The sequence below is a fragment of the Platalea leucorodia genome, assembly GCF_965183815.1.
Source record: "Platalea leucorodia genome assembly, chromosome: 7".
In the NCBI taxonomy this organism is placed as follows: Eukaryota; Metazoa; Chordata; class Aves; order Pelecaniformes; family Threskiornithidae; genus Platalea; species Platalea leucorodia.
This window is the reverse complement of record NC_138829.1, coordinates 68353798-68381269: the sequence shown is the minus strand read 5'-3', so window position 1 is coordinate 68381269 and position 27472 is coordinate 68353798. Positions and strand designations below refer to the sequence as shown.

At 38.9% G+C, this 27472-nt stretch overlaps 1 protein-coding gene across 1 annotated transcript in view; it reads left to right on the top strand.

Moving 5' to 3' along the window:
* The window catches only part of NELL1 (neural EGFL like 1), a gene marked incomplete at its 5' end in the record, with an annotated part of 297740 nt that overhangs the window by 254282 nt on the left and 15986 nt on the right, over positions 1-27472 (top strand). The window contains one exon of the mRNA XM_082317413.1: positions 25000-25140. Coding sequence (XP_082173539.1) covers positions 25000-25140 — 141 coding nt within the window. The remainder of the gene's footprint in view (positions 1-24999; positions 25141-27472) is intronic.

Genomic DNA, 27472 nt, shown 5'->3' with positions numbered 1-27472 from the left:
AGCAGTAAGAGACGTTTCTTAAACCTCCTCTTAGAAACGGCTGTCCTCTTCAGACAGCCTAATGCTGCTTGCCAGGGTGTGTTATGGCTTAAATGATTTGACTGGGAAATGAGATGAGAAGGGGCATAAACTCAGGCTTAACACCACCTTTACGGTATCGCTCCGCGCCAAAAAACCAAGTTACCTTCTAGCAGTCGAGAAATGTGTGTGGTGGTGTGGGGGGTGGATTTGTTCTTTGCCTTTTGCCACGCTGCGCTTCCGCGTTGGCGAGGTTTGTGGTTAAACTTTCCTCTTTTCAGTTCTGATTCTTCTCTCTCATTGCTACTCGCATAAAAGAGCTTGTATTTCTTTCCACCCACAATACCGCCTTGCTAGCTAAAGTCCAAAGTATATTTGGAAAGTCATGAAAAATGTGAACTGAATATACTTGTGTTATTTAAATTGAGAATCAGATGTTATCTAGGAGTTAACAGACACCATTCTAGACAATAACAGAGCTGTCGGCTTCTTCAGTGAAAATGTCATGGTGATATCCTTCAATATCTTGTAATGTAATTTATATATTCCATTTTATGTATGTATGGTTTGTGGCATTTGGCATCTAACACTCTTAAAATTGATATTTACCAAATAAAGAGTGCAGATAACTGCCTTAAAATATGATCAAGTATGTTGCTGCCTTTGAGAAAAAGAATTTGATTTTATTCTGACTTAAACTGGTTTTATACTACTGTAACTTTTGTTGAGTTAGTTGGCAGTAATGAATTATAGCGGAGTAAATTTTCTTGGAATCTGTGACTTCGTTTTTTTCATCCTTCTCTTGGTGTTTCTCCTTGACACAATGTGTAATACTTCATCTGTGAACCTGGCTGAACAGAAATGTCATCCTCTGCTCAGGAGGTTGTTAGATCCTGGTTCTGGGGAGCTGGCAAACTCCAGTTCTCTGAGGTAAAATTCTTTAATGGGAACATTCTTCTGCAAAATCCCAGACACTTTGCGATCTGTGAGGTGCTATAGGAAAACCAAGTAGGAAAAGAATCCTGCCAAGTTGGATGTGATGGGCTAGTAACAAAAGCAAGCTACTGAGTTCTTGCCATTGGGGGAGGCTACAGGAGGAAGAGGACTAGGAGGGCTTTTAGAAATACCAAACTGTGCTTAAGTTCATAGTAGAATATATAAATGTATCCCTTAATGGGCCAGAAAGAATTTTAGACACGCTATCTGGGACATTTGGTTCCTTCTTTTCTTCGATGCCAAGATCTGAATTCAGGAATCTGTGTTGCCTCTTATTCTCCCCCCCGCCAGTTAGCTGCATTTAGCAGAACTCTAAAGTAATGAAAGTGGCATAAGGAAACGAGTATTTTCTCGCTCCCTGGTACTGAGTTTACTGAAGTCAGTAACTGGCTAAGGAGAACGTAAGAGATTGACTTAGGGCCAAGTATGCTGGTCAAAAGACAAAATTAAACTCAGAAAATGAGCATGGAAGGGACTTCGGGTCTTGCTGACCTGTTGCAGGATGAGCTGCACCTTTTCTTCACACATCTATGTAGTGTGTTCTTAAAAATCGTCATGGATGGAGATTGCACAGCTGCCCTAGATGGCCTGTTCATGTGCTTCTCTATCATCACTATTATTTTCCTAATGTCTTAAATCTATTTTGTTATAATTTAAGCATACTACTTCAGTCCTCTTCAGAATTAAGACCTATTTTCATATCTCCAATTTATATTAATCTGTATATTATTTTCATCTTCTTTTCCCCCAGTATTCCCTCGAAGTCATGTTTTCTAGACCTCTCATTATTCTTGTTATCCTCTCCTCTGGATCTTCAGTTGGTCCATATCTGCCATTAAGCTCGTTCACCGCTCTTTGGTGGACATACTACTACAGCTAAGACTCTATCAGGAGTCCTGAGCAGAAGGGAGGGATACACAGTATGTTTTTTCGTTCCTCCCAAAGTGGTGATGGCTTTGATTTCATTTTGGTATGGCATCGTGTTCAGGTCGTGATCTGCTCCAGGTCTTGCTCTGCTGCGTCATTCCCCTAGCGAGGGTGGTCAGGGAAGAGGGGTTGGGACAGCAGCAATGTTCAAGGTAGAACAGCCTGAGCACAGCGACTCACCTCTATGTCATCTCTATTAATATCCTGAAAATTTGCCTGCATTATTTACGCATTTTCTGCTAAGTAAATTAGGACATTTCTGTATGACATTGCTGCTTAGCAGTACACTTAATGAGCATTGCAAGGTGATCATTTGTAACCCTAAGCCTTTAACTTCCATTTGTTTCAATAGTCAGAGGGACCAATGTTTGTTTAAATGAACTGTTTAGATTTTCCAGCGGAATTATCTTTATTCTCTCTGTACTCACATAGAGCTTAATTAACAACACACCAGGATTTCATGTATGGCTATTCCAGGTGGAAAGGTCCAATGTACTTTTGTATCTGTTTGTAAGCCTATGAACAGCATCAAAAACCCGTGTAAATGTTTCCAATTTTAAATGTGAAATGGCTTTTACAAACCCTCGAAAACATTAAAATAATGCTAAAAATTAAATGAAGCATTATTTGACCTGAAGCATGATTATTTCACTTTCCAGTGTTGCAAGCAAGTAAAAAGCATTGTTATGTTGACCCGCTCTACTTAAAATGTTAATTATGTAATATAAAGTTTAGAGATCTGCCATTGCTAATCTCAATCTTCATTTCTCTTCTTAATTGCACATTTGAACAAGAAATCGTAATGTTTTTAAATTAGCTCTTACGATCTATTGGGCCTTATGTGAAGGAGAAGATAGTTACTTGTAAGCTATGTCGTTTATATATACATAGACCTGGCTGATTCCCAGGAATGTTGTAGAAGTTGCAAACGTAACAAACATTTTTGGAAAGTACATATTGAAACATCAATAGCTTTCCTTTCCCCAGTCCTTCCTGTCTTTTCCTGTCTCAAAGAAACCCATGTTTTGTATTCAAAGTGCTGTTAGGCTAGTCTAGGAATAAACAAGTGTTCTTAGTATGTGATGGCTAGTTCTTGATAGCTAGCAGAACAAAATTACAATGGAAATTGGGCAAGTTCTGATTACACAGAGAAGGGAAAGTGGATCACAGGGCTTACCCTGTGGTATCTGGTATCATGAAGAATACACAGTACTGTCTTCTTTAGAATTTTATCACATATTAACAATTATTATTAACAAAATAATCAAGTCCCTAACATTTTACACAGCACAAGGGGCTTTCAGATATAATCTAACTTTCCACTTACCATGGGTGACAGTGTCACATAATGCTGGTATGGATTTGTCAGGCCTGTCCTAAAATTAGCTGTTTCTTTTTTTTTTTTTTAAAACAAACAAACAAACAAACCCCCCCCCCCAAAACAAAAACAAAAACAAAAAAAACCCCAAAAACCCAAAAAAACCCAACCAAACAAACAAAAAACCAAACAAATATCTTGCTACTCAGCCTGCAAAGATATTCCAGACATTGCTGATCCCATGGCTAGGAACCTTCCACTGATTTCCAGTCAAGATTTATTCCTGACAGTTAATACTCACTTGCATTGGTGTTCTGCTACTTGTCATTCTTTGTCTTAAATAAAAAGAACCTTTTTTATTATTTGCCCCTAATGAGCTTACACAAAGGAATGGTATCTCCTCTTGGCTTATGAATTTGCTAGGTGAAATAAGTGAGAAACACTACATTTTATAAAACAGATTATTAATTCACCTGTATGTACAGGTAACATGCCTCTGGTTTTTGGTTTGTTGGTTTTTTTTTGTTTGTTTGTTTGTTTGTTTTTTTTTTAACCAGAGTTGGAAAAAATTGTATTGAGATAAGGTGTCATTATGCCTTGTTTTATGCCATTAATAATTTTGTGTTTCTGTTACAAATGCTTCTGTTGATAAATTCTAGATAGCTTTTGCCTTTTCAAACAAAGCTAAGCCTCCTTATCCTGTGATCCTCTGATTGATTAATATGGTCTTTATCCTCCCCAGTCATTTCTCCTGATAATTTCCCATCTTTTAGCAGAAATGCTTATTACTAGGCTCTCAAGCAGAATCACAAGGCACTTTATATCATTACATTTCATTCCATTGCTATTAGGCAAGTCCTTATGGCCTTCCCCTTCTTTCAGAATTAAATTCCAGTATTTCCTAACATTGGCTGTGCTTTCCAAAGTTGTACCAGTCATACTGACCAAAGTTGTGCCCCCTTTTTTATGTCTTTGCTGAAAATATGAGATGAGCTCTAAGACAAATGTTTGAAGAAATTACCTTCTCCAGTTCTTTTTTTTTCTTTTCTTTTTTTTTTTTTTTTTTTTTTATCAATAGACTTCCAGGAACTTTAAGGATACAGTTATTTCATTTTTATTGGTGTGTATACTGAGATGGCATAGTTGGAACCGTCTAGATCTCCAAGGCAATTTGGTCACTTGTTAATGGGGCTGTGACAAAGTAAAGTTAGATGTCCTACTGTGCAGTTCTTCATTAATTCTGTAATTAGCTGTCTACGAACACTCCTATTTTCAGAGGTAAAATGTCCTAGAGGCTGTAAGTTCTACTTCTGTATGTATGCGATTCATCTATCTTATCAGGGATGCCCAGCCCTGCACTTACTTCATGCCAAAGCCATTGTAATTAAAACCCCAAAATAAGCTTTATTGAGAGCCAACGCGCTAACCCAGAACGCTCCAAGAATACAGCCCTGGGACTGGGTTCTTGGCAAAACACACCCTTGACCCAACAGTAGCTGCTACTTTTAGTCGGAGACATTTGGCAGAGCATTTCTGTTTGTGGGTGTACATGGCTTGCAGAGTGGCCTAATGGTATTTTTAACATCAAATTTTTGATTTAGGGTGACTCCCTGTGCTTAGGTGTTGTGCATCTCTCTCTCCTCCCTTGCGGAGTGTCTGTGGGAGGGTCCCTGTAAGGTCTCCTGATGGTGTTCCACACTGCAGAAGCCAACAAAGACTGATTTGCCCAGGGTAATGAACATGGACATAGTTTCCTAGGAGAGCGGTTAGGTGACTCTGCTGGCGTCCAGTAGCAAGAACTGTTTAATCCAGGGATGGTTACCGGCCCATGTTTCTCTCTCTACTCATCTCTCCCTGTGTCTCATGTGCTGCCTGAGGATTGAGAATGATGCTCCTATTTGCACTCTCGCCCTGTCTCTCCCCATCCCCAAATAGCCTTTGGGGATACAAATGCAAATAACTTAATATGCCCATCGTTACCCAGCAGATCCGTGGCACAGCCAGCAGTAGGACTCGAGCACTGCAGTGCTTTCCTTTTTGCCTTTTTTTTTTTTTTTTTTTTTTTTACAGTTGGCAAAATCCCAGTGGGCTGGGAAAGGAGTGCAAGGATGTTCCTTGTTATTTTGAAGCATCCTCCTTTCTTTGTAGATGGATTAGCTTGCTGCTGGTTGGAGCTAAAGGAGGGAGGCATGGAGCAGTCTTTAAACAAAGTTTTACAATTAGGCTCATTTCAGAGTAGAAATTTCTTCTTTATTAGAAGTACTAATACATGGAAATATATCTTTATAATGATAGGCTATTTGGGGCTAATCTGAGCTGTTATCATCGTTTCACACATACTTTCTGTAACTTCATCACTTGTTCTCATTTTCTTCTGTTTTCTTTCTCTGGCCACCTTGCTTCTGCCTCTGCTTCTTAAAAGATTAAAGGGCCAAAATGCTGCACCCTAAAGTTCTTTCATTATTCACAGAAAGTGTCACATAGTTTAATTATAATGCAAATAGGAAATGATTTATATCTAGAAAAGACAAGACGTTTCATTTAGTATGAAATAGCAGGAATGAAAATTACTCTATTTTCTATCTACGAAATTGTACAGTCTTTGCTGGATTACAAATTTTGTTCAGCCTGCTTAATATAGTCTAAAGTTCTATATTAAGTATGAAGTGGGATCCAAACTATCACATTTACAAAGTGTTGCTGCGTGCAGGGGTGTAATTTAGTGTCTACTGTCAGGAAATAAATTCATACACTATAGATCTTATTCCTGACTAGGCCACTAACTTAAGTGACTGGAGGTGCTTCCCTCATTTCTCCAGACTTATTTTTCTCTATCTATGGAACATATATCATGACAAGTACCTATAACATGTTGGGCGAATGACTTAACTCAAGTTGTTGATGCAACTAAGAAGTTGGAATTTGCTTTTCGAGAAAATGTTAGTGTGTCAAAACCTAAGTTTTCATATGAGTTGAAGTATTTTGTCCTGTGAATCTAAAAACATTTTTGGAAACTCTTCAGGAGCGGGAATATTAAAATTTCATTCTTGGTATTGCTGTTTGTATAGTATATCTTGTTTTTCATGTTGGCTTTTCATGGCTTGCCAGTGATACTAGTGCATATATTAGTGTTAAGCCATGTAATTATAGTACAAATTGGAGAAGCAGTAACAAGTAGCAACGGCCCAAATTCTCTTTAAAAAATTAAATTAATTAAAATTCGGTATGTTAGCATTAGGATTGCATACAGTGTTATGAAGTAATATAAGCCAAGAAAAATAGAGAATTTTTTAAATCCTCATAAAATAAAATTTCAAATGGCTTTTCAAAAGACAATGATGGAATATACAATTTATTAAAGTGTTTTTGATAGAAGAGAAAACAGCATTTGACAATCAATACTACAGAATATGGATCAGATATTTTCTGATACTCTTCAGATATATTTTCAGTAAGTTCTTGAAACAGACAACTGTTTTGCTGTCCTCTTGCTAACGCATATCAATGTTGTCCCTAATTATCAATATAGTAATTGGTAGGCAATTATAAATCAATGAAGACCACAAGCTTTAGAGATAAGCTATGCAGTGGTAGAGAAAAAGACAAAATAATCACATTATGCTATTCAAGAGGCAGAATTTTATGACCTATAGAGCTGAAGGGGACTTTTAAAATCAAAAGAGAAATATATGGTGTTCTCATGCTAAAAAGAGTAGTGTAGACAAATAAGGTGTTGGTGAATAATAAGAAGGATAATTAATGTGAATCTGAGCAATCCAACTGGTTAATTGCACATGAAAGTCTTTTCGGTTTTCTTGGAAATGACAGAAACTGTTTCAACTTAAAAGGAGCAACTGGCAGCATGATCTGTGTTTCTCAGCAGTTTCAGAGCTGGGTCCTCTGTAGAGCTAAAGTGATAAATGCACTCTACTCTCCCTCGCTTATAGTCATTGTATTGGAACTATAAAGCAGTAGTAAAAAATCAGGAGAATTATTATAACATGGGATTTGCTTTTAATTAAATTTTTTAGGAATGTTAATGTGCTGCTTGAAATTGACTTTCTAATATTTTGCACACACACAAAAAAAGAGATTGCAGATACTTGACTGCACGTATTTAGTAACTGTTCTCCCCAGAGATGCAAGGCTGACTCATGTTCAGGTGAATGTTTCGATTTCCCTTTCTGCACCCTGGTGTGCTGTCCCTGAGTGCTGATGGGAAGGCTAAGGGCGTCTCGGAGCTGGGAAGAAGTACGGCGCTCTGAGAGGGACATTGCTCTCTTCCCTTATGGATGCAGGAGCTACTGCCTGTGCTGAGGAGTAGAGGCAGGTCTCTGCTATCTAGTGAGGCAACTGGAGATCCACATTTTTTTAATAAGCTTTTGTAAGTACATATTTTGGAACGAGATCAGATATGAATTGATGTTAACCTGTGGAGACACTATTTACCAAGGGTAGAAGATAATAGCGTGGAGTTATTTTGATAGACAGACCTGGGGCCAGGCTTCAGGCCAATTCTTTGTACACTTTTCATAGAATCATAGAATGGTTTGGGTTGGAAGGGACCTTAAAGATCACCTGGTTCCAATCCCTCTGCCATGAGTAGAGACACCTTTCACTAGACCAGGTTGCTCAAAGCCCCATCCAGCCTGGCCTTGAACACTTCCAGGCAGGGAGCATCCACAACTTCTCTGGGCAACCTGTTCCAGAGTGCGGTACACGCATGTGTGCATCAAAGCATTTCTCATTAGTGTTGCAGTGAAACAGTTTGACACTTCAGTTTCAGTACAACACAGCCAGGAGATGCTTTGATCTAACTGCTGAACTGCTCCGTTGCGACAAACAGGACACACTTTGATGTAGTAAAAAAAAAGATGGAAATTTCATTCAAAGCTAAGTTTTCCATTCTGGCTTTTTTTTTTTTTTTTTTAATTTGTTTTTTATGACATGAAATATTTGGAAGGTAGCGCTCCATCTATGGTATCGCGTCTCCTTCCTGAAAGTGCAGTCCATGAAGCTCAAGCATGGCCCTGTATATCCCACCCCAGGATGGGAACTGCGTTAGGGGACACAGTACCTTTACAGTTGTTACGCTAAGGTGAAAGCACAGCAGATTGGAGAGGGGAAGCTGGACTTTTTTTCACCACAGTATGGTCTGCAGTATTGACACAGCCAGGGTTAGAGTCTTGAAAAATTCCTCTCTGGAAAATTACGCTTCACGAAGTAAATCTAATGTCTGTCATCAAGGACGCTTTCTCTTTGTCCTTGCCTGCATAACTATATGCCATGAAACAGCTGCTGTAGATAGCTCCAGGGCTGGCAGTGATTGGTAAAGGGATTTCTTTGTATACTGTCTACTATTTTTAATGGCTTTTAATGGAGGAAACGATATTTTTTTTAAGTTTTTTGAATTAAGAGTCACAGTTAACCTGAAAAATAAATACATAAATATTCAGTTCTTCCCAGGAAGCCCAATTCTTAGCTCATGTCTTTGGTATAATTCTAACAACTTAGAAGAGGCGCTTTTGACTAAAAGCAATACAAATGAAGCTAAAAGTTTAAACTTTGATGAGAAAGGTTATAAAATATGAAAGCTATTACAGCAATTCAGAAGATTCTAGTCCCACCTCAGAAATGGAGAAATGTTCTACGAGTGCTAATGCCAAAAACTCTGTTGTGGAGGTCTTTTTAAAAGAAGAATTTGAACGAGGGATGAATGATCGCTGGCATGTGCAAGAATGCACGGAGCTTGTTCATGCATTTGCCAGCAGAGCATGTGTGGGTTGTTTGGTTTTGAAAGGGTAAGAATACTTCTCTGAAATAGTCAGAGCAACTAAAAAACAGCCAACCTAGGACAAAGCCTCAAAGCATGTCCAAGAAAAAGGAAGCTATTGTGTTGCTTGGCGTATCAAATACTTCCTTGTGCTAAGATTGGCAGCTTTTTAAACTTTTCTTTATACTGTTACCTGAACTTTTTATTATATACCATAAAAAAAAAATTAAAAAAAAAAGGGGGGGGGGGGGAATAAAACAGGAAAGTATAAAAATGGATAAAACAACAATAAAAAGCAGGCAAGGGCTTATTGTAAAATACATCTCCTTTAAAGCATTGTTAGAAGCACTGTTTTCACATCTTTCAAACTGTTTCCTCCATCCAGTGTCCCCCACTGGACCATTAAAGAGGCCAAAGCAGCCCCAGTGGCTTACTTGCCTACATGCCAGCCGAACAGCACTGCCCTGAAGATGACCTCTTCTAATTCATCTTCAGCTTGCTGAACAAATGACCTCACATTGGTCCTGCGGAGCCCTTCCTCATAGCTGATGCAGTCTATTACAGTTGTTATTGCTGCTAGTGCAAAAGTGCATCAGCTGACGGCATGGTGTCTCAAGAGGGCACGTCTAAACAGGAGGCCAGTGTCCACAGAGCAACAAGCAGAGGGAAAAGTGAAGGAAGTGCACAACAGGCCTTTAAAATACCGGCGGTGGCCAGGGAGGAGACAGCTGCCTGGAGAAAATCAATCGGAGGGAGACAGCCCACTCCGTGGGCAACTGCAGCAGACACAAAAGGAGGAATTTCTCAAGCCAGGGCTATGTTGACAGGAGCACAGCCAGGAGGACAGTGATTATTCCCCTTTACTCAGTACTCATGAGACCACATCTGGAATATTGTGTCCTCTTTTGCTCCTCCCAAACAAGAAAAACATCAGTAACCTGCAGCTTGATCAGCAGAAAGCCATCAGGATGATCAGCGCTGCAGCATTTGCCCTGTGCAGTGAGGCTGAGGAATGGGGCTTGTTTAGCCTGGTGAAGACACAGCTTCGTGGGGACTGAACACCAGCTCCCCAGCACCTACGGGAAGTTACCAAGAAGATGGAGATGGGCTTTTTACAGGGATGCAAAGAGGGGAGATGAAAGACAACAGACAAATTGGAACAAGAGGTTCCAACTTTTCCCCCATGGGGAATAAGCCCAGGGAGGCTGTGCAGTGTCTGTCCTTGGAGGTTTTCAAGACCTGCCTGGATGCAGCTCTGAGCAGCCTTGGTCTGCCCTCATGGTGGGCCAGCTGGGTGCAGCAGCTCGGACCAGAGACCTCCTGACACCCCAGCCAGTCTGAATTAGTCTGAGATTCTGAGGCCTAACTCAGATTTACAACCCCTTCAGCACAGTTGTCACCGATACCTTTTCATGTAGATGCGTACATGGGCAAATGAAATAGAATTTATCTTACCCTGGTTTAATGGCAGAAATTATGGCTGTCTGCCTTTGAGGTAGTCAGCTAAACTTCTTTTAATAGTCAGCGGAGAGAAATAGGTATTTCTAATGGATGATGCAACTTCTTCTAAGGAGGCATCTGAAGTAGGTGTTAGATGAATTGTAGCCTAAAAGCACCCAGCTCTCCATTGATGATAAATGGGGACAAGATAACTGTCTGTAATACAGGGACGTTCTAGACATCTAAAGCTAGGTGAGATGGATCTTGCTGTATAATACATCTGCTTGAAGGGGGTTTTGATGTCTTTTGTGGGAATCAAGATTACTGTGGACATATGGGATACAGTTAGCCTTCTACAGCTTACATCAGTTGTACAGGATGAGCAACAGGTGATTTTCACCTGTTGGAAACTCAGACCTGTAGAAATTATTTCAAAAATCAGGAACAGATTTTCTTCTGCTGTAAATAAAGGACAGCAGGATAATGTCATTTTGCTCTTCTTTTTTTTTCTTTTTCAAAGGCAAAAAAGGCCATGCATACAATTTGGTATCTGACTGCTAGCCAATGGCACTGTAATAAAATAGCTAACTCTCAGTTTAATGTTCACCTTTCTGTAGGAAGGAAATGTCATTAAAAGGTAGGTAGCAGTGTATGATGTATGCAAGTGCTTCATTGTAAGGTGAAAATCAAAGTGACTGAAGAAGAAGAAAGAATTGTGAGTTTGGTTAATTAGGCTCCAGTGAGCTTCTTGTGAAATTCTTGTGAAACACGGGAAAGACAGTAGGGCCATCCCAGATGCCGGTGTGATCCTGCCCTTACTATGAATACGTTCCCCGCGGGCAGTGCATCCCTCACTGTTGGTTGCTCTGCTCAAGAAATACTTTCAGTTTGGCACAGGTAAGGCTGCCAGTCCTTGTGAACTGACAGCTGGTGACTCAGCCCTTTTGTTTCTAATTCTGTACAATAAAAGCTGAGATACACTAATGAAATACACACAGTCTTTGTTGAAGTAAAGAATTTCACAGAAATACACTTAAACAAGTTGGCTCACTAACACTGGTTCTTTTCTAGCTACACTTCAGAGAGGCAGAGCTGGCTGAAGTGGAAGAGGACTGTAAACATTCTCTTGTTATTCCAATTCCTTCTTGTCTGCTAGTAGCTTTCCCCTTTTACCTTTCTTGGTACCGTGTGTTTATCAGTCCAGCGGAATGATTCTGCAGGAGCTTCTTGTTAAAATACAGGTGTACGTTACTGGTTTAAACCAAATGAAGACAACGTCTTAATGGTAGTAACTTTCTGTCAGGGGTCGAAGTGACTGTATTGGATTGGATTATAATTTAGATGTACGTTTGGATGCATTTCTGAAACAGCTGTGTGCATGCTGTGATGTGGTTTGAATTAAAATTATTTTGATGACTGAAAATCCATGAGGCCAGAGAATGAATTTTCAGTTACTGAAAAATGAGGTAGTTTTACCAAGAAAATGTCCCTAGGAGCATAATAAATGACCTCTTCTTAAGAAAAAAAGTAGATATTTTGACTTCAGGTTAAAGAAAACAAGATTTGCATCTAAAAGACTGGTGAATTTTGAGATGGCATGTTATGTAACTGAACGATAGGTAATGAAGGCATCTTTTGTACTGCATTTAATAAGTTAGAAGATAGGCTGTAGGATTTCTAAGTTAGCACAGGTTAAGAACTAAATGAAATACACATCTTGCAATTTGCCTTTTGTCTGCTATATTTCACGATCAGTATATCTGTGAAAACCTTGTTTTGGAAAGCCAGATATTTTATGATCTGTTTTGGTGGTCACAAGTTCCTTGACAATGGCTTGCTGCATGCTTTACTAGTATTTGGTGTTCATCTATTTTAGAGCGACTATTGGCCTAAGTCACTGTCGGGCAGTAAGCATTTTTTTTACTGACTCTCAAGTGATTTAAATCTTACAGACTGTGACATATTCGGTGCTTTCATGTGGCCCTAAGAATAAGTTCCACTGCCTCTTACCATTTTTTGGCTTACATGATATTTCCTACTGTGGAAACGCTTCCCCTACAACCCTTTTCTTGCTCGTACCCTCTGATGTTCGTGGCTACACCACCACTGCCATTGTCCTTGTTTATGACATGAGTCACAGTCATCGTATTGTCTGGAGCAGCTCACCTCACCCAGTCTTTGATCTGGATCGGGTGTGCATGATGGAGACTGTAGTCTTTGTAGAAAGATGGTGTGAGAAGGAACAGACCCAGTACAATTAGGGGAGAAAAAAAAAAAAAATTCTAAAGGGACAGTATAAGTACGTTGTTTTCAGTTTGTTTGCTGGGGGTTTTTATTTGATTTTTTTTGTGTCATATCGTGTCCCCCCCCCCAGGTAGTCTTCCTCCTAAATACATAAAAGACAGCTTTTTTCAGACATACTCACTTTTTTGGATTCTTGATATTCTGGTATCTTGTGTGCCATAGATCAAACTCATTTCTCTGATAATGAAGCTCTGAAACAGAGACTCCGCACACGCATATATGCATATATAAAAACTCTTTGTAAAATGATAACATTTGGCACGCTCATTCATTAATCTACGTACTACCTGAAGTATATACTGAAGAGCTACTAAAGGTTTCTGTAGTATCAAAAAATTTTGCTTACAAATAAACAGAAATGCAGAGAAATTTTTTCAGGATCGAACACAGGGCAGGCAGTAGGAGCACCAGTGTTAAACCTTAGGTAGCTCTTGCTTCTAATCCTCAATTTACTCATCTAGCTAGATTCATTGAGTCTTTGGAACTGCCCCGAAACCCCAAGCACTAATATTTAGACCATGAAGCTGTCTGAGATTCAGCAAAGTTCAAAATGATCCTTCTAGTGTAATAAAATCTAGTTTTATGTGCCAGCTTTTGCAGATATGTTTTTGCAGAGAAGTTGCATAGGTTAGTGCATTGTAAGAGAGTAAATTACATTGTGGTATTCAAATAATAAAATCAACTGTTATGAGAAACTCCTAACTTTGGGAATGCTGTTGAAAAGCAATTACGTTCAACTTACATGTGATAAAACTTAGTTAATTCAATGAAATGGGGGGCACAAAACCAATTTGGATAAATGTGGGTTTTTTAATGAGTTGGAGGTCTTATTCATGCAATAAGCAGTGCTGACTGTATCTTCATCCTGAATAATCAAAGCCCTTTCAGATAATCGAATAAGCAAAGTTTTTTATATTTTCACTTTTTTTACAAAGTAACGTAATATTACATTATACGTAGGAAGTATTTTGAGATCACAGGATGAAAGGTGGTATAAAAGTGCAATGTATTTATTATTATTATTGTTAACATTTGATGAGTCCCCTGGCTTTTCTTTCAGGATTTTCTACTTATTTCAGTTGCACATTTTTAATTGCTTAGTGAAATGACGTACTTGTATCTCAGAGTTGGTTTAATTGGAATTATTGATGTCTGAAGCAGCACCCAGGCTGGGAAAACTGGGGTCTGATCAAAGCCTGCAACTAATGGTTTAGTGAAGTTAAAAATTCAGTCTGTAATTAAAAAATGAAAGAGAGAGCGTGTGCTTTCAGAGCGCATATTTATGCTAAGGAAACAATCACTTCTTATTTATTTGGAAATAGTCATTGCAGTATTTAAAAAGAAGGGCAACAGTAATGACTGAAGTTTTTAATCCTGAATATTTTTTGAGTTTTTCACCTGGAAGATTTTACTGGATGCAACACTGTGCTGTCGTACCTGCTGGTATACTTTATTCTCTTTAGTTATATTTAGAACCGCATGTAAAATGGGAAGTTCATTTTACGATGGGTTTCAAGATTTTTTTGATTTTTTTTTTTTTGTAATGGAAACCAAGACTTTCGAATTTTCCACGGGGGGGAATTTTTTTAGCTTGATTGAAAGTACGTATAAATGTTTACAATTTTTAAATGTGTTATAACATATAGAACAAATAAGTTTAACATTAAAATGAATTCTGATTCGAGTTGATGGAAAAAACAGAAGATATTAAGCAGTCGCTATTACCTTTTGAAAGTCTGTATGTCTGCTCATTGACTACTGACGATCCACAGGACAGTTATTGAGCATCTCTAGTCAGGTGGGATGAATCCTCGCCTTCATTCTGAATGTGTCAGTGGGATGCTTGGACTGTTGTGGTTGTTTAGCAAGTTTTACTAGATTTTTTTGCAACATTTTGACTCTGATTATTTAGTGCAATGAAATGGAGTGCTGTCCAAGTTAACTGGGAAAACACACTTTTCTCATGTTTCTCAAACTTACTGGATTGTGCATGGGAAATCACAACAGCGAACTGCACTTTATGGCTGTGCACATGGCGTGATGGCGTCTGGAACCTGGGTAAATCTAACTGCACTGGGGGGGCAGGGAACAGATGTAAGGTGGTGGGACTGGAGAAAGTTCAAGCAGACCAAAATAGAGAATGGTTTTTACTTCCATTAGGAACAAAAGGAGATAGGCTAAGTGATGCAAGTGTCTTGATTTCTCTTCTTAAGCAACCTTTCCAGTCTTTTGTTATTTGATATATTTTGAAATAAATACATATATTCCAAGGTGGATGGGGATCTTCCATTGAATGCGAGCAGTTGCAATCTAGCGTGCTGTGTGGCAGACCCAGAACAAATTTCATCCTTTTCATGAAACTGTGTTCATACATTCTCCAAAAGTATGCATTTTTATCATTTGCAGTGTATTGATCAGCATTTCCTGAACCTTTTTCTTCCCTAATTAAGGATGCAGAGAGCTTTACATTATTCCGCTTACGATCTCAAGAGCTCTTTTTACACTGCTTGTTTGGGGATTTGCTTCCTTGGGAGAGTTTATTACCGTATGAATGAAAATGCTTTTCTGAAGCTGCTAATCATTTCAAGATTTTTTAAAAAAAAAAAAAAAAAAAACAAAACCAAAAAAACCTAATTGAGAATATTTCCCATTATTATTAAACTCTCAGGGGTGCTATAGGGCATGCACACTATTATAATCTAAACCTGCAATTTGGCTTTGCTTCTTGTGCCCTTTGGCACGATGGTATACATGGGAATTGTTAAGGAAAATGGCTGACAGTCCCCCACCCCAGCCAGAGTGAAGAAACTGTGCTTTTTATCATTTTCTCATCAGCTGCTGCCTCCTGTTAGCAGTAAAATTGTTTTGACGAGTGTTATTTTGTCTGAACCATATTCGATTATGGAAGGGCTCAAACTAATCAAAAGAACTTCCTAACATTGTGGACTACTGGGCTGCAATATAATCTTCCCAATGAAGTGGAGGAGGACTCATCATGTGAGTCACTTTAAAATTGGTTGAGGCAAATCACCAGCGAATGTATGGTAGGGAGCATTTATTCTCTGTCACAGGATGTGCTAGATAAGATAATAGGCTATTTCTATGACTTTTTGATGTTGAACTAGCACTGATGTTGAACTAGCATTTCAAGTGCTAGATAGAGTGATATATTGGTTATGCATTGTACCTGAAGACTGTGCATGAAATAGTCTGCTAGCATTAGATAATAATGCTAAGGATCGTCAATGAAGCTTTTATACATAGAGCCAGTGTCATTTGAATGATTCTTTCTGTGCAGTGCACTGGATTGCAGACAATTGGTACGTTGGGTAGAGAATGCTGTTTGTCAGTGTCCTGTTTTATAAGAGGTTACATTCATCTTTTGTGGCTCCAATGAACCAATTTGCAGCCTGCATCCAGTTTATTTTAGCAGTTTTCTTTGGAGTGAGCATTCCTTCTGAGGCAGAATCACAGAATGACAGAATGGTTGAGACTGGAAGGGACCTCTGGACGTCATCTTGTCCAATCCCGCTACTCAGGCAAGGCCATCTAGCGCCAGTTGCCCAGGGCCACGTCCAGACGGCTTTTGAGTATCTCCAAGGATGGAGACTCCGCAGCCTCCTGGGCAATCTGTGCCAGTGCTCGGTCACCCTCACAGTGAAAAAGTGTTTCCCGATGTTCAGAGGGAACCTCCTGGGTTTCAGTTTGTGCCCGTTGTCTCTGGTCCTGTCACTGGGCACCACTAAAAAGAGCCTGGCTCTGTCCTCTTTGCGCTCTCCTTTCAGGTATTTATATGCATTGGTAAGATCCTCCCGCAGCCTCCTCTTCTCCCGGCTAAACAGTCCCGGCTCTTTCAGCCTTTCCTCGCATGTGACATGCCGCAGAGCCTTGATCATCTTTGTGGCCCTTCATTGAACTCTCTTCAGTATGACCATCTCTCTCTTGTACTGGGGAGGCCAGAACTGGACCCAGCACTCCAGGTGTGGCCTCACCAGTGCTGAGTAGAGGGGAAGGATCGCTTCCCTCGACCTGCTGGCCATACTTTATCTAATGCAGCCGAAGATACCATTCACCTTCTTTGCAGCAGGGTCACCTTGCTGGTTCATGTTCAACTTGGTGTCCCCAAGGACCCCCAGCTCCTTTTCTGCCAAGCCGCTTTCCAGGTGGTTGTCCCGCATCAATTATTTTGTTTTAACATGTATCCCCATTAGGTAGTTCTTCTCAAATTTTGTGATCCTGGCAAAGAATGTGCAACTCTTTAATTGTAGCATGCCGAAATCAATTGTCAAAAAAATTTTTTTTTTTTTTTAATTCTGGTTGATATATTAATCTCTTTATCAGGTATTTAATGTATTTTGCCACACAGATTTTCTGAAACATAATTCTGCAATCTGTCATGTTTTTAGTATGGTCTTACCAGTCATTGTAAATTAAATGAATCTGAATTTACAGCAGTTATGCTTTGAAGTGGCTTAAAGCAGCTTTGTGCATAAAAATACTATGCTGTTAAGGATGGATTTGAACTTTTTTTTTTTTTTTTAAATCTGCATAATCCTAGCTGTGTAAAAGTATACTCTGTGTGCTGAGGGCTTCATTGATTACAGTCTATTGACACGATAGACCTGTTGATCTTGTTCTCTCATTTTATTCTAGTATGCATATCTAATATTCTGAATAGCTGGTCATGTATAATATATGCAGACAGAACTCCAGTATTGCCTTTTAATTGAATTAGTAATCCAGGATGAAAATACTGAACATTCTTCCAAAATAAAGCCCATGTTCATGAGTCATTAGGGGAATGAAGGTTGGCCTTGCCTCTATCTGGTTATTTGAAAACATCTTTTTAGGGAATAGAGAAATAGTGACCTAAATGACAGGACAGTGGACTGGAATTACAAAATTGAGGAGCTCACACATTGGTTTGGGCAACTTTGGGCAATTCACTGTATCTCTCTGCCTTAAATTACCTGTAAATTGCACGATATCGCTCTATTCTACTGTAGAAAGCGTTATAAACAAATTAAATACCACTGTACTAGTGGTTTGCAGTTGAGTTTCTGTACAGAAATGCTACCAGATTGAGTTACATGGGTAACCTTAGCATGGAGATCGCACACTACTTCTACCTAAGTAGGTAGAAAAAGAATAAATTCAGGGTCCTGACAAAGTGCTCTGGTATGTTTAGGAAGAGCATGATGTCATGAGAGTATGGGAGGAGTACTCCTGGAGAACTGTGGGATATTGCCAGCAGGTACAAGGTGCTGGTAGGCAATGAGCTAACCTTTTGTCCTGAAGTTGTGAGGCATCAGTCCAGCAATGGTTGGAGGTTGCAAGCAGGATCTTTTGAACTATGTGTTCCACGTGCCTCCTTCCAAAGCCAGCTGCATCAAGCATGATGGCAGTATCCTTACAAGACATGGGAAGAGCCCTAATACAATCAACGCTGGGCTAATAGCCCTGCTGTTTTCAGGATGATATAATTTGAAAGATATGTTGACCATAGGCCTCAAATTTGACCGAAAGTCTCTGCCTCAGATTGAAACTTCACCTACTAATTGTGAAGTTGGTCTCTTTCTGGCTTGTAGAGTGATAACTAAAATCCTGTTTGCAATGGAAACTCAAATGCAGTAGTAAATATGAAATAGTTCTTCACCTGCCTAGTGTATTCCTGCCACGCTTTTCACTGAGCAGTCTGGCTGCAATTCTTATTTCCTACATCACCCAGAAATCTTTAAATATGAGAATAAAAACCTCTTGTTTCAGCTCCAGCATTGTGAAGTGACATTTATTTGGACCATCCAGGACCTTTAGGTTGCATACTCCCAAGTGTGCTGCATATTTAGCATACAGATAGATGAATATGAGGGTGTGAGAGAGACAGGCACTAAAGTGATAAAGACATGATCTTGGAGTGTGTATTAAAAATGAACGTCAGTAAATTAGATGTTATATATTAAAAGAATTAATCTTAAAAATTGCTGGTACAACTAGTCTGTGTTGTTACTCTGATACCAATTTAATTCCATTTATTATTGTTAAACTCATCATTCTAAATTTGCACATGAGTTTCAGATGATTAAAAATCTTGATAACACCAATCCAGAATTACACAATAAAGCGTATAACAGCTGTTCTTTAATTATAATGAGTGGTGGGCACACCTTTCATCCCTGAAAGCCATTTAGTACCATTAAACTGTTGCGTGGGTTTGATTATTAATGAATTTGAGTTGTATTCACTATCTCAACAAATTTAAAGTTTTATGGTTTACAGCTGTGTCCTCAAAATAGAAAAATGGACCAAAGCCTGTATCATTTATTCAGGCAAAACTATTCCTGCCTGAGAAGGAACCGCAAAGGCCAATATAAATATAATGCAATTAAAATCAGTCTGTGAAAACAGCCGTGACTGCCGAGGAGAGAGAAATATGTTATTTGGTGCTGATTGTTTGCCCAAAATCTCCTAATGAGTTAAAATGAGAGCAATTAAAAAAGAGGCTAAATGTCAAGGAAAAACTTCCCGAGCAACTATTCCAAAGCCTGCTATTGGCTTCAGTCAGAGAGAGGGGGAATCTGTATCAGCCAAGACACTTAAAGCTATGAGACAAGAAATTGATGATAAAAAATGCCAATAGATAGGGCTCAGACAGATGTTTTTCCTGTCCTTTCTGATTTTTAGTGTCTCTGTAGTCTTAAGAATGAACTGGCCCAATGAGATTGAGTGACAGCCATGAGTCATTATTCAAATGTAACTAAATTATACAGTTATCTGTGTTCTTCTAAGTTACCATTTGTTTAATAGCTAAATTGCTGTACCATGGCTGTATCGTTGGTATTCCGGGCACGCTGGGTTGTAAACCCGTGACAAGGTCGGAGTGTTGTAGCCTCTTCTACTTTGCACTGGGAAAATCTAGCAGACTTAAAGGGTGACCATAGTCAATGTATTTCTGCTTTGTATTGCATATGTTTAAAAATAAATGCAGGCCCTTCTTGATAACTGTAGCGAACTGTCAAAGCTAATGTAGAGATTTAATAGTATAGCCAATATAAGTGTTAATAATAAAGGATAAAATTCGGCCTTTATATAAGTTTATGTAAACCAGTGGAATTATTATTTGCTTACATCAACTGAATTTGGCTTAAAGGTAGGCAGGTGGGAGATTTTTTTTAGAGAGAGAATTTTTCATCTCTGCTCATCCAAAGTAGTTGTCTTTGCTTTCAGGGTTTATTTGAAGTGGTTGAATGACTCCTTTGCAGCGGGGAAGCTGTTTGCATAGTGCTGTCAGTGACATCCCTTTCTTGCTGTCTCTGTCTCGTGGAAGTCAGGGTCATGCGAGAGTAGGAGATGGGAAGAGGCTGTATTTTACATAGAACTTATGCCTCAGTTGGCTGAGTGAATTTTGCTGGTGTTTTTATGTTGAAGAAAAATACTCTAAGGTGGAAAACAAAGCTGTAATGCTCTGGAGTTATCTGTCAGGGTACGATTTTAATTCGGGAAGCTTGAGACCTGTGTGGTCCTTTGTTGTTAGTACATGCTTTTCCTGCTTTTAGGTCTCCTGATCAACAGAGAGCTACAGATAAGGATCTTATATTTTTTGCATGAAAAACAGTGCAGTAAGAGTTTGATGAACAGACACTTTTATAATAAAACCCTTCTGTCTCATTGAAACTGTAGATTGCTAGCTATTACATGACACTGAACAGTTTGCCTTTCAGTATTATCACACAGTGACTTAAATGTGATGAGGCGTTAGAAAAAATTGAATTATTTTAATTTTACTTTTTCACTGGGTTCTGAAACCATTGTGTTTTATTTTGAGGTAAATTATCCTATTTATCTTGTCTGCATAAATACCTTTATGAATAATGCAAGAAGCTGGGATGGTAAAAGTAAAAATTACAGACCTGTCCTTAAAAGACAGGATTAACATCCTGCAAGACCTTGTTCAAAACCAACTGGTGCCTTTATTGTACAATACAAAAATGGGCCATTTTTGACCTTTTGCAAAGCCATTATAGTGGAGCGTTGCCAGATCCATTAACAATTCTGTACTAATGACAGTTAAATAACCGAGTGGGGTAAAAGCAGGTGATGGAACGGTCTGTACAGGATCTCCTTTTACATGGACGCCATAAGAAGGCTTGAATGAAAAACTGCAAAAATAGTTCCATGGGGGTAAGAGTAGCGATGTCTTATGGTGAATAGTTCCATGAGGGTAAGAGCAGCGATGTCTTATGGTGAATTACAGCTAGAAATGAAAAATATTTCACTTAATGCAAAGGTAGTACGGATATTTCGGCGAAGACTATAGAAGCAAATTAAGGTTATGGGAAATTTTCAGTTCCCAAGGAAATGCTAAATTTGCTGTTTCTCACAAGCACTCTGTTTTAGACTATCTAGCTATTAACGCAGATATACAGAAAGCCCATAGAAATTTGAGAGTTAGTGAATGTGTGTTCACTGACTTTTGTGAGCATGGCTTAGCCACGTGGGATGACAAGGTGAAGATGTGCACGTAAAGACTCAGGCTCCTCCATCCATGGTGGGATGCTGCCATGCTGTGAGAAGGCAGAGCCTGGAGCCCCGACAGCCGTGTTCTCACTCAGCTGCCAGGAGCACTGAAGGCAGGCAAGACCTAAAGCATGGGAACACAGCCAAAAAATGTCCACCCGTTGTTTCCTCTGGCCTGTGTCATTACAGAATTTCTGAACGGGTTTTCCTGTGCTCCTTTGAAGAATGATTATAATTTTTGTACTGTTTTCACTCTCAGGTCAGAGGTATACACTTTAATTTCAGCTTAACATAACTTTATGAAGAAAGTGTACATAGCATATTCTGGTAAGCATCTGCACACACAAAACGAGCACACACACACACACAAAATAGTGCTTATATAGCTTAAATCCTATAGCAAAACCCCAAACCAGACTTTGATAGAAAGATATTTATCCTGGGGCAAGTATGCAAATACAGTGCTAGGATCTAAAGATGGAAAAGCAAAGATGAAGAAAGGTGAATTGATGGTAATTCTCTGAACTGGCCATTATATATAGCAACATATTCCTATGCAGAAAAAGTCCTCAAAAAGGTGTTTTCAAAAGCCATAGTATGTCCAGATGGAAATGATCTATTAGGTGAACTAAGTAATGTCACAGTATATGATACACCATTTTATAACGCTGTTACTTGCAGTTCCCTTTGTTATTACGAGCATCTTGGATCATTCTGAATTTCTAAAACAAATCCGTAATATTTTCCTATACCTGCAGAGATATGTTTATATATCTGCTACAAATAATGCACAAGACCACAGGAGAAGCTTACAGACCTAATAATAGTATTTTCTCCCCTTTTGCTCTTTATGTACATCATTTTAAGCATGGGAATAAGAAACTGCAATGTATTAGACAAATGGAGAAGCTGCTAATTTTTTCCCTGTTTATGCTGCTCTTCATGCATCTCATATTACATGGTGCTGCTAATGACGTGTTGCCAAAGGAATACTAACTTGCTGTAGAGGCAGGGGAAGGGTTGCTTCCCCATTCCCCTCCCGGCACCATCAACCCAGCCCGTCTCCAGCACACGCACACACACGCATGCAGGAGAAAGTTGGGCTGAGGAGCAAGGAGTGCTGAGTTTCACCTGGAGAGGAGAGGAGCAGGGCAGCTCCCATAAGCTGGAAATAGCTCTGGGAGAGGAGAGGTAGTGGTAGCGAGCAGAGCTTGAAAGATTTGTTTACTAGTTGCTTCTGTATCGATGGTGTCTTTCATGGCAGATTTTCCCAAAGCAGCCTGCATAGCACCTCCTTTTCCCTTGCTCTCTGTCCCTGGCGAGGGTAGGGCAGTGCTGGTGTAACTCCGATGGTTTGAGGAGATCAAGGAAATAAAGGAAGAACCTACACAACTGAAAGTGAGTCCCGTTTTCCCAGCTCTGCTGGTTTAAGAAATTGGTTTGTGTCTCCCTAAACATCAGTGGACAAAAGCTATATACAGGTATGGTACTGCCACAATGAAGTCATCTAGGCTTGAAATAGTTCTATGTATTATTTTACTTTTCTGACATAATCTAGAGAGACTCATACACTTGACACTCCTCTTCTTCCATTAGTAAACTGCTGCTTAGTTTTGGTATCCTGGCAGAGAGGCTTTCTGAAAAGTAATCTACCAGTCAATTAGTATCCTACACCATGAGCCCAAATCAAATATACTTTCAAAAGGGCTCAAGTTTAGAAATGAACTTCAGGAAAACTCTATTGATTTTGTAAATTAAAAATGTAAAATTGAATGGATAGAGGTCCAGTACAGGACTGACCTGAGGAAGCAATCTTTAAACAGGAACATTCTCTGATTCAACACTGGGAAAGAGAAGAAAGCAAGAAGAAGGATTCATTTGCCATTGACCCGCAATAGCATAGTCATTCACTTTCCAAATAGGATTAAACTGGTTCCATCAGCCATGACATGTGAAAAGATCATGGTTATAAATTCCATTTGCTGTAATGAATTGAAAGTGTCTGAGTTTGCAAGCAGCACTCATCGTTGATGGACAGCTAGATTTGTGCAGTGTTTTAACACTAAAATTAGCTTCTACAAAATAAAAAGTACAGAAAAGGTGGCAGCAGTGACAGATTTTAAAGCATAAAAAAATTGACTTTATTGTTAGATGGAAGCTGAATAAAGCTAGAAATAAATAGTGGGTATAACCCTGCTACATAGATAACTTGCATCATTCTTGAGTGAGGGTGAACACAAAACTGGAAAAAGGCATTTGTTTAGGTTTCTCAGCCATATTTCAACAAGACTAAATATTGTTAGTTAAATGAGGAAAAATCGAACTTTTCTATGGTATTGCTTGTAAGATGTAAGAAAATGGAATTGTATTGAAGGATACTTCATTCAAATCAATCTCAACATACATCGACATGACTCCACTGCAGTCCTGAAACCATATTGGTGTATGTACTTTGTAAGCTGAGAGAAAAGCTACACTCGGTGGTTCCTTCATAGCCTGAACTCGGTCTTGCATCGGGATCATGACGCATTTGTACTTTGGTGCTTGCAGAACTAAATGCAGTGTCAGAACCTGTTTTGCCCAAATTTGTGTATTTGGCGTACACAATTTTATACATATTTTAAATGTGCTGGTTGCCAAGGAAAAAATCTCAATGGGTGAAAACGGCTAATATTTGTGAATAAGTTGAGATTCATTTTAATTGATAAGGTATCCAGCTGAAAACTGTCCAAGATTTAAAAAAAAAAAAAAAAAAAAAGCTTGAGCTAAACAGAGGAATGAAAATATAATAGGTTCTTAAATTACTGCAAGGTTAACATATAATTAATTTGCTAATTTTAATTACAACCCTACAAAATGTGCTGAAAAATGCTCAAAGGGGAGAAGCAGCCAGGTGCCAGCCCTGATTAACCAAGGCTACTAGCAATTATGAGGTCTCTATTAACCATGTTAGAGAAATTTTAAGAACTCCTTTATAAAACCAGCACATTTATTGAAACTCAGCAGGGTTTTCATCTTGCTGTGCCTTTCCATTGCTACAGACTTGCTGTCATTTGCCTCACTCTTTTGCAGCTAAATGTTTTATTGCAGCTGAAGCATGGACTGCTTTTTCTGTTTGTCACACACTATTATACGTGTACTAGGTATTTATTTTGTTCATAGAAACAAAAGAGATGAAGTATTGTTTGCAAAGTGCTCTGAGCACCTTAAGTGCCAGATAGCTGCAAATATCACAGCTGAACACTAGAAACACAAATCCTGAAGAAAATGCTTTTTCTGTCCAAGGTGTCCTGGGACATGCAGTTTGTAAAGCAGGAATATTGCTGACACTGCCTTTTCGGTGGAGAACCTGCACTGCAATGCTTTATATGCACGGAGAAATGTAACTTCTGAGTTAAAGAAAAACAAACAAAGAACAAAAAAATCTGCATGTTTGCTTTGCATTTGAAACAAACCATGGTGTAAACAAATGTCTTGTGTGTATCAAATTCCATGATGTATTATTGTTCTTTTTTATTGCTGTTATGCGAGTCATGTTTTAGTGTCTGTTGTTTGGAACCATAATAAACCTTGATCAATCTATTAAACGAATACTTGAAAAAAAAAAAAAAAAAGAAAAAACCAACAACATAAAAAAAAAAAACAACCTAAAGCATTGGTGTCAAAGGAAATTAATTTCCTGGCTGGCTTGTGTTTTTCTCTGAGGCAGATATTGATGAGTGTGCAGAGGGGATCATTGAGTGTCACAACCATTCACGCTGTGTTAACCTCCCAGGGTGGTACCACTGTGAGTGCAGAAGCGGTTTCCATGACAATGGAAGCTATTCTCTTTCCGGGGAGTCCTGTGTTGGTAAGCAATGATCAGCATAGCGCTTTTTTTTTTTCCTCCTTCTGCATGGTGTTTATAAAGTGACTATTGAGACACTGTCCTGAGCAGTTACGGTGTTTAAGGCTCAAATGAGAATGCAAGCGAGCGTGTCTGTGTTTGTCAGCATTCCCAGCCACGCAGCGTGGGTGCTAGTTCAAGATGCGTCACATTTTTGAATGGTTATTACAGGAGGGAGGCAGTCAGAGATCCAAAGTGTGACTTACTGAGCTTTGCCATTTATCATAATAAGTTGCTGTAAAACCTGAAGTGAAGGTAGGCTTTCTGGGGAGCATAATAGGCCACAAAAGAGAAAGAGTTGGTTTTCCATTTTCAAATTTCAGCAGAGCGATATGAGAACACATTTGGGGTATCTCTGGGTTGCTTTAATTTGTTTCTTTTGCATTGTTTGGCATCTTCATAATTTTATTTGTAGAATTATACAAATAGCATCAATCACTGCTCGCACCATATTTGCAGAATAAAGCCCTAAGAGCACGAATGGAGAGGAATTTCTAAAGGGTGCAGAGGAGTTTGTCGGTTGTTTCTATGGGAGGACAAAAGATGAGGCTCCCTGAGGATTTGGTGCTGGTTCTTGCAATCTGGGTGCCCTTGACTGGCCATAAGACTTTGTGTGCCACTACAGCAAGTAAGCAGACATAAAATCATAGTGAAGATTTTAATCGTGGCTTACCTCTGCCTTACGATTTTTCCACCTTTTTACTTATTCTTAGAAGCCTTATACATAATTCCTATATGATATTGTATCAAATGAGTTTAAAACTTCAGAAAGGATCCTATTCTAACTTCTGTAGAGATAGAGATTACCTTTTCCTACTTCTATGTCCTTTCTTTGGAATTTCAGTTACTTAATCTCTACTCAGTTCTATGAGTTTTCTATAAAACCTTTTCTGCTTCTCCTGTGAAAGACTTTTTTTTTTTTAACACTCTAAATTTCATTTATCATCTCCATAGGTGCAAAAGACTCTTTCTAAGATTTAAAGTATATAATTAAAGTAGCAGTTAAAATAAAAATTTGTAATAAAAATATATACATTTACTTGTAACTTATAACAACCATTCCCATCTTTTACAAATATTGGCTATTAGAAGTCCTTGTGATAAGATAGCAGAGGAACAACAATGCAGAGGAAAAAAATGCAGAGGAACAACAATTATTTTCAAAACCAATATTTTGTAGATTGTCCAGCTATATTAGCTTTTTACATATTGTCCTAAGCTGATGAGGAGCTCAAAAAAATCACAGCAGTGAACTTCATTGGGGTGGCTGTGTGAAAAATGGCAAATTTTATAGCATTTTGTGACTTAATAAATAAAACACCATGTGAAAGTCATGTATTTCTAACCAGATTCCCAAATGTTAAGAGTTCTCCTCTGGTTTATTTAAATATTGTAAAAGGAGTGACGGAGAGAGCAATGTTGAAAATACTTGCTTTGTGGGAAGTCAAAGCAACATGACAGAAACTTCAAAAAGCCCTGTGGCAAGTGGGGATAAGGGGCATTTGTAGCACTCTTGATGCCTGCTGCTTGCATGGGGAAGCCCAGCCCTTGTCAGGCTGACCTTACGTAGCTGTTTTGGGACAAAGAAGATCCAAGGCTCAGGCTGGTCTCAGGAGAAGACAGCTGCATAGAGAGGACTGTGGTTTTGAATGGCCTACAGCTAAGCTCCGTTGCTGAAAAGGTCAGTATTGCTTGCATTGCATCGCTTTTAAAAGGAAGGGCACTTAGCTACCTCACTGCAAAAAGGAGCCCAAAATGTTCTGTATTCTGTGGAGATCGAAGGGATGAGTTTTTGTGAAAACAAACTGCCCTCGTTTTGACCTGCGCGGCATGCTAGAAGTTCGTAAGGTGAGGTGCTTATCTTGCCATATGCAAGTTGTAAACAGAAAGTGAAATTAGCGGGGTTATTTTAACTAAATAGCTTTTCTGAGCCATCTGCTGCAGGGTACCAGTGAGGAAGAGAATAAACCAGTTTATTTTATTTCATTATACTGGTTAACCAATTAAAAATTAATTGAAAGATTCTGCTAACCCATATTGACAAAGAAATTCCAAACCATGATGTTTATTTTAAAGTGCAACTAAGAACTGGGTAAAATGGCAGTCGGTTTCTTGAACACTGACTTTCATAACGTTACAGAGCTTGTTTGCATGGTGGAGTATTTAGAGTCAGGGCCAGAGTCATTCACCCTATTTCAGATAAAAGAGGGTTCATCTGCTTAGCAACAGCATTTTGTCCTGGCATATTTTACGGACTGTATACTGAAATCCTAATGTGTACCTGAGGTGGATTTGG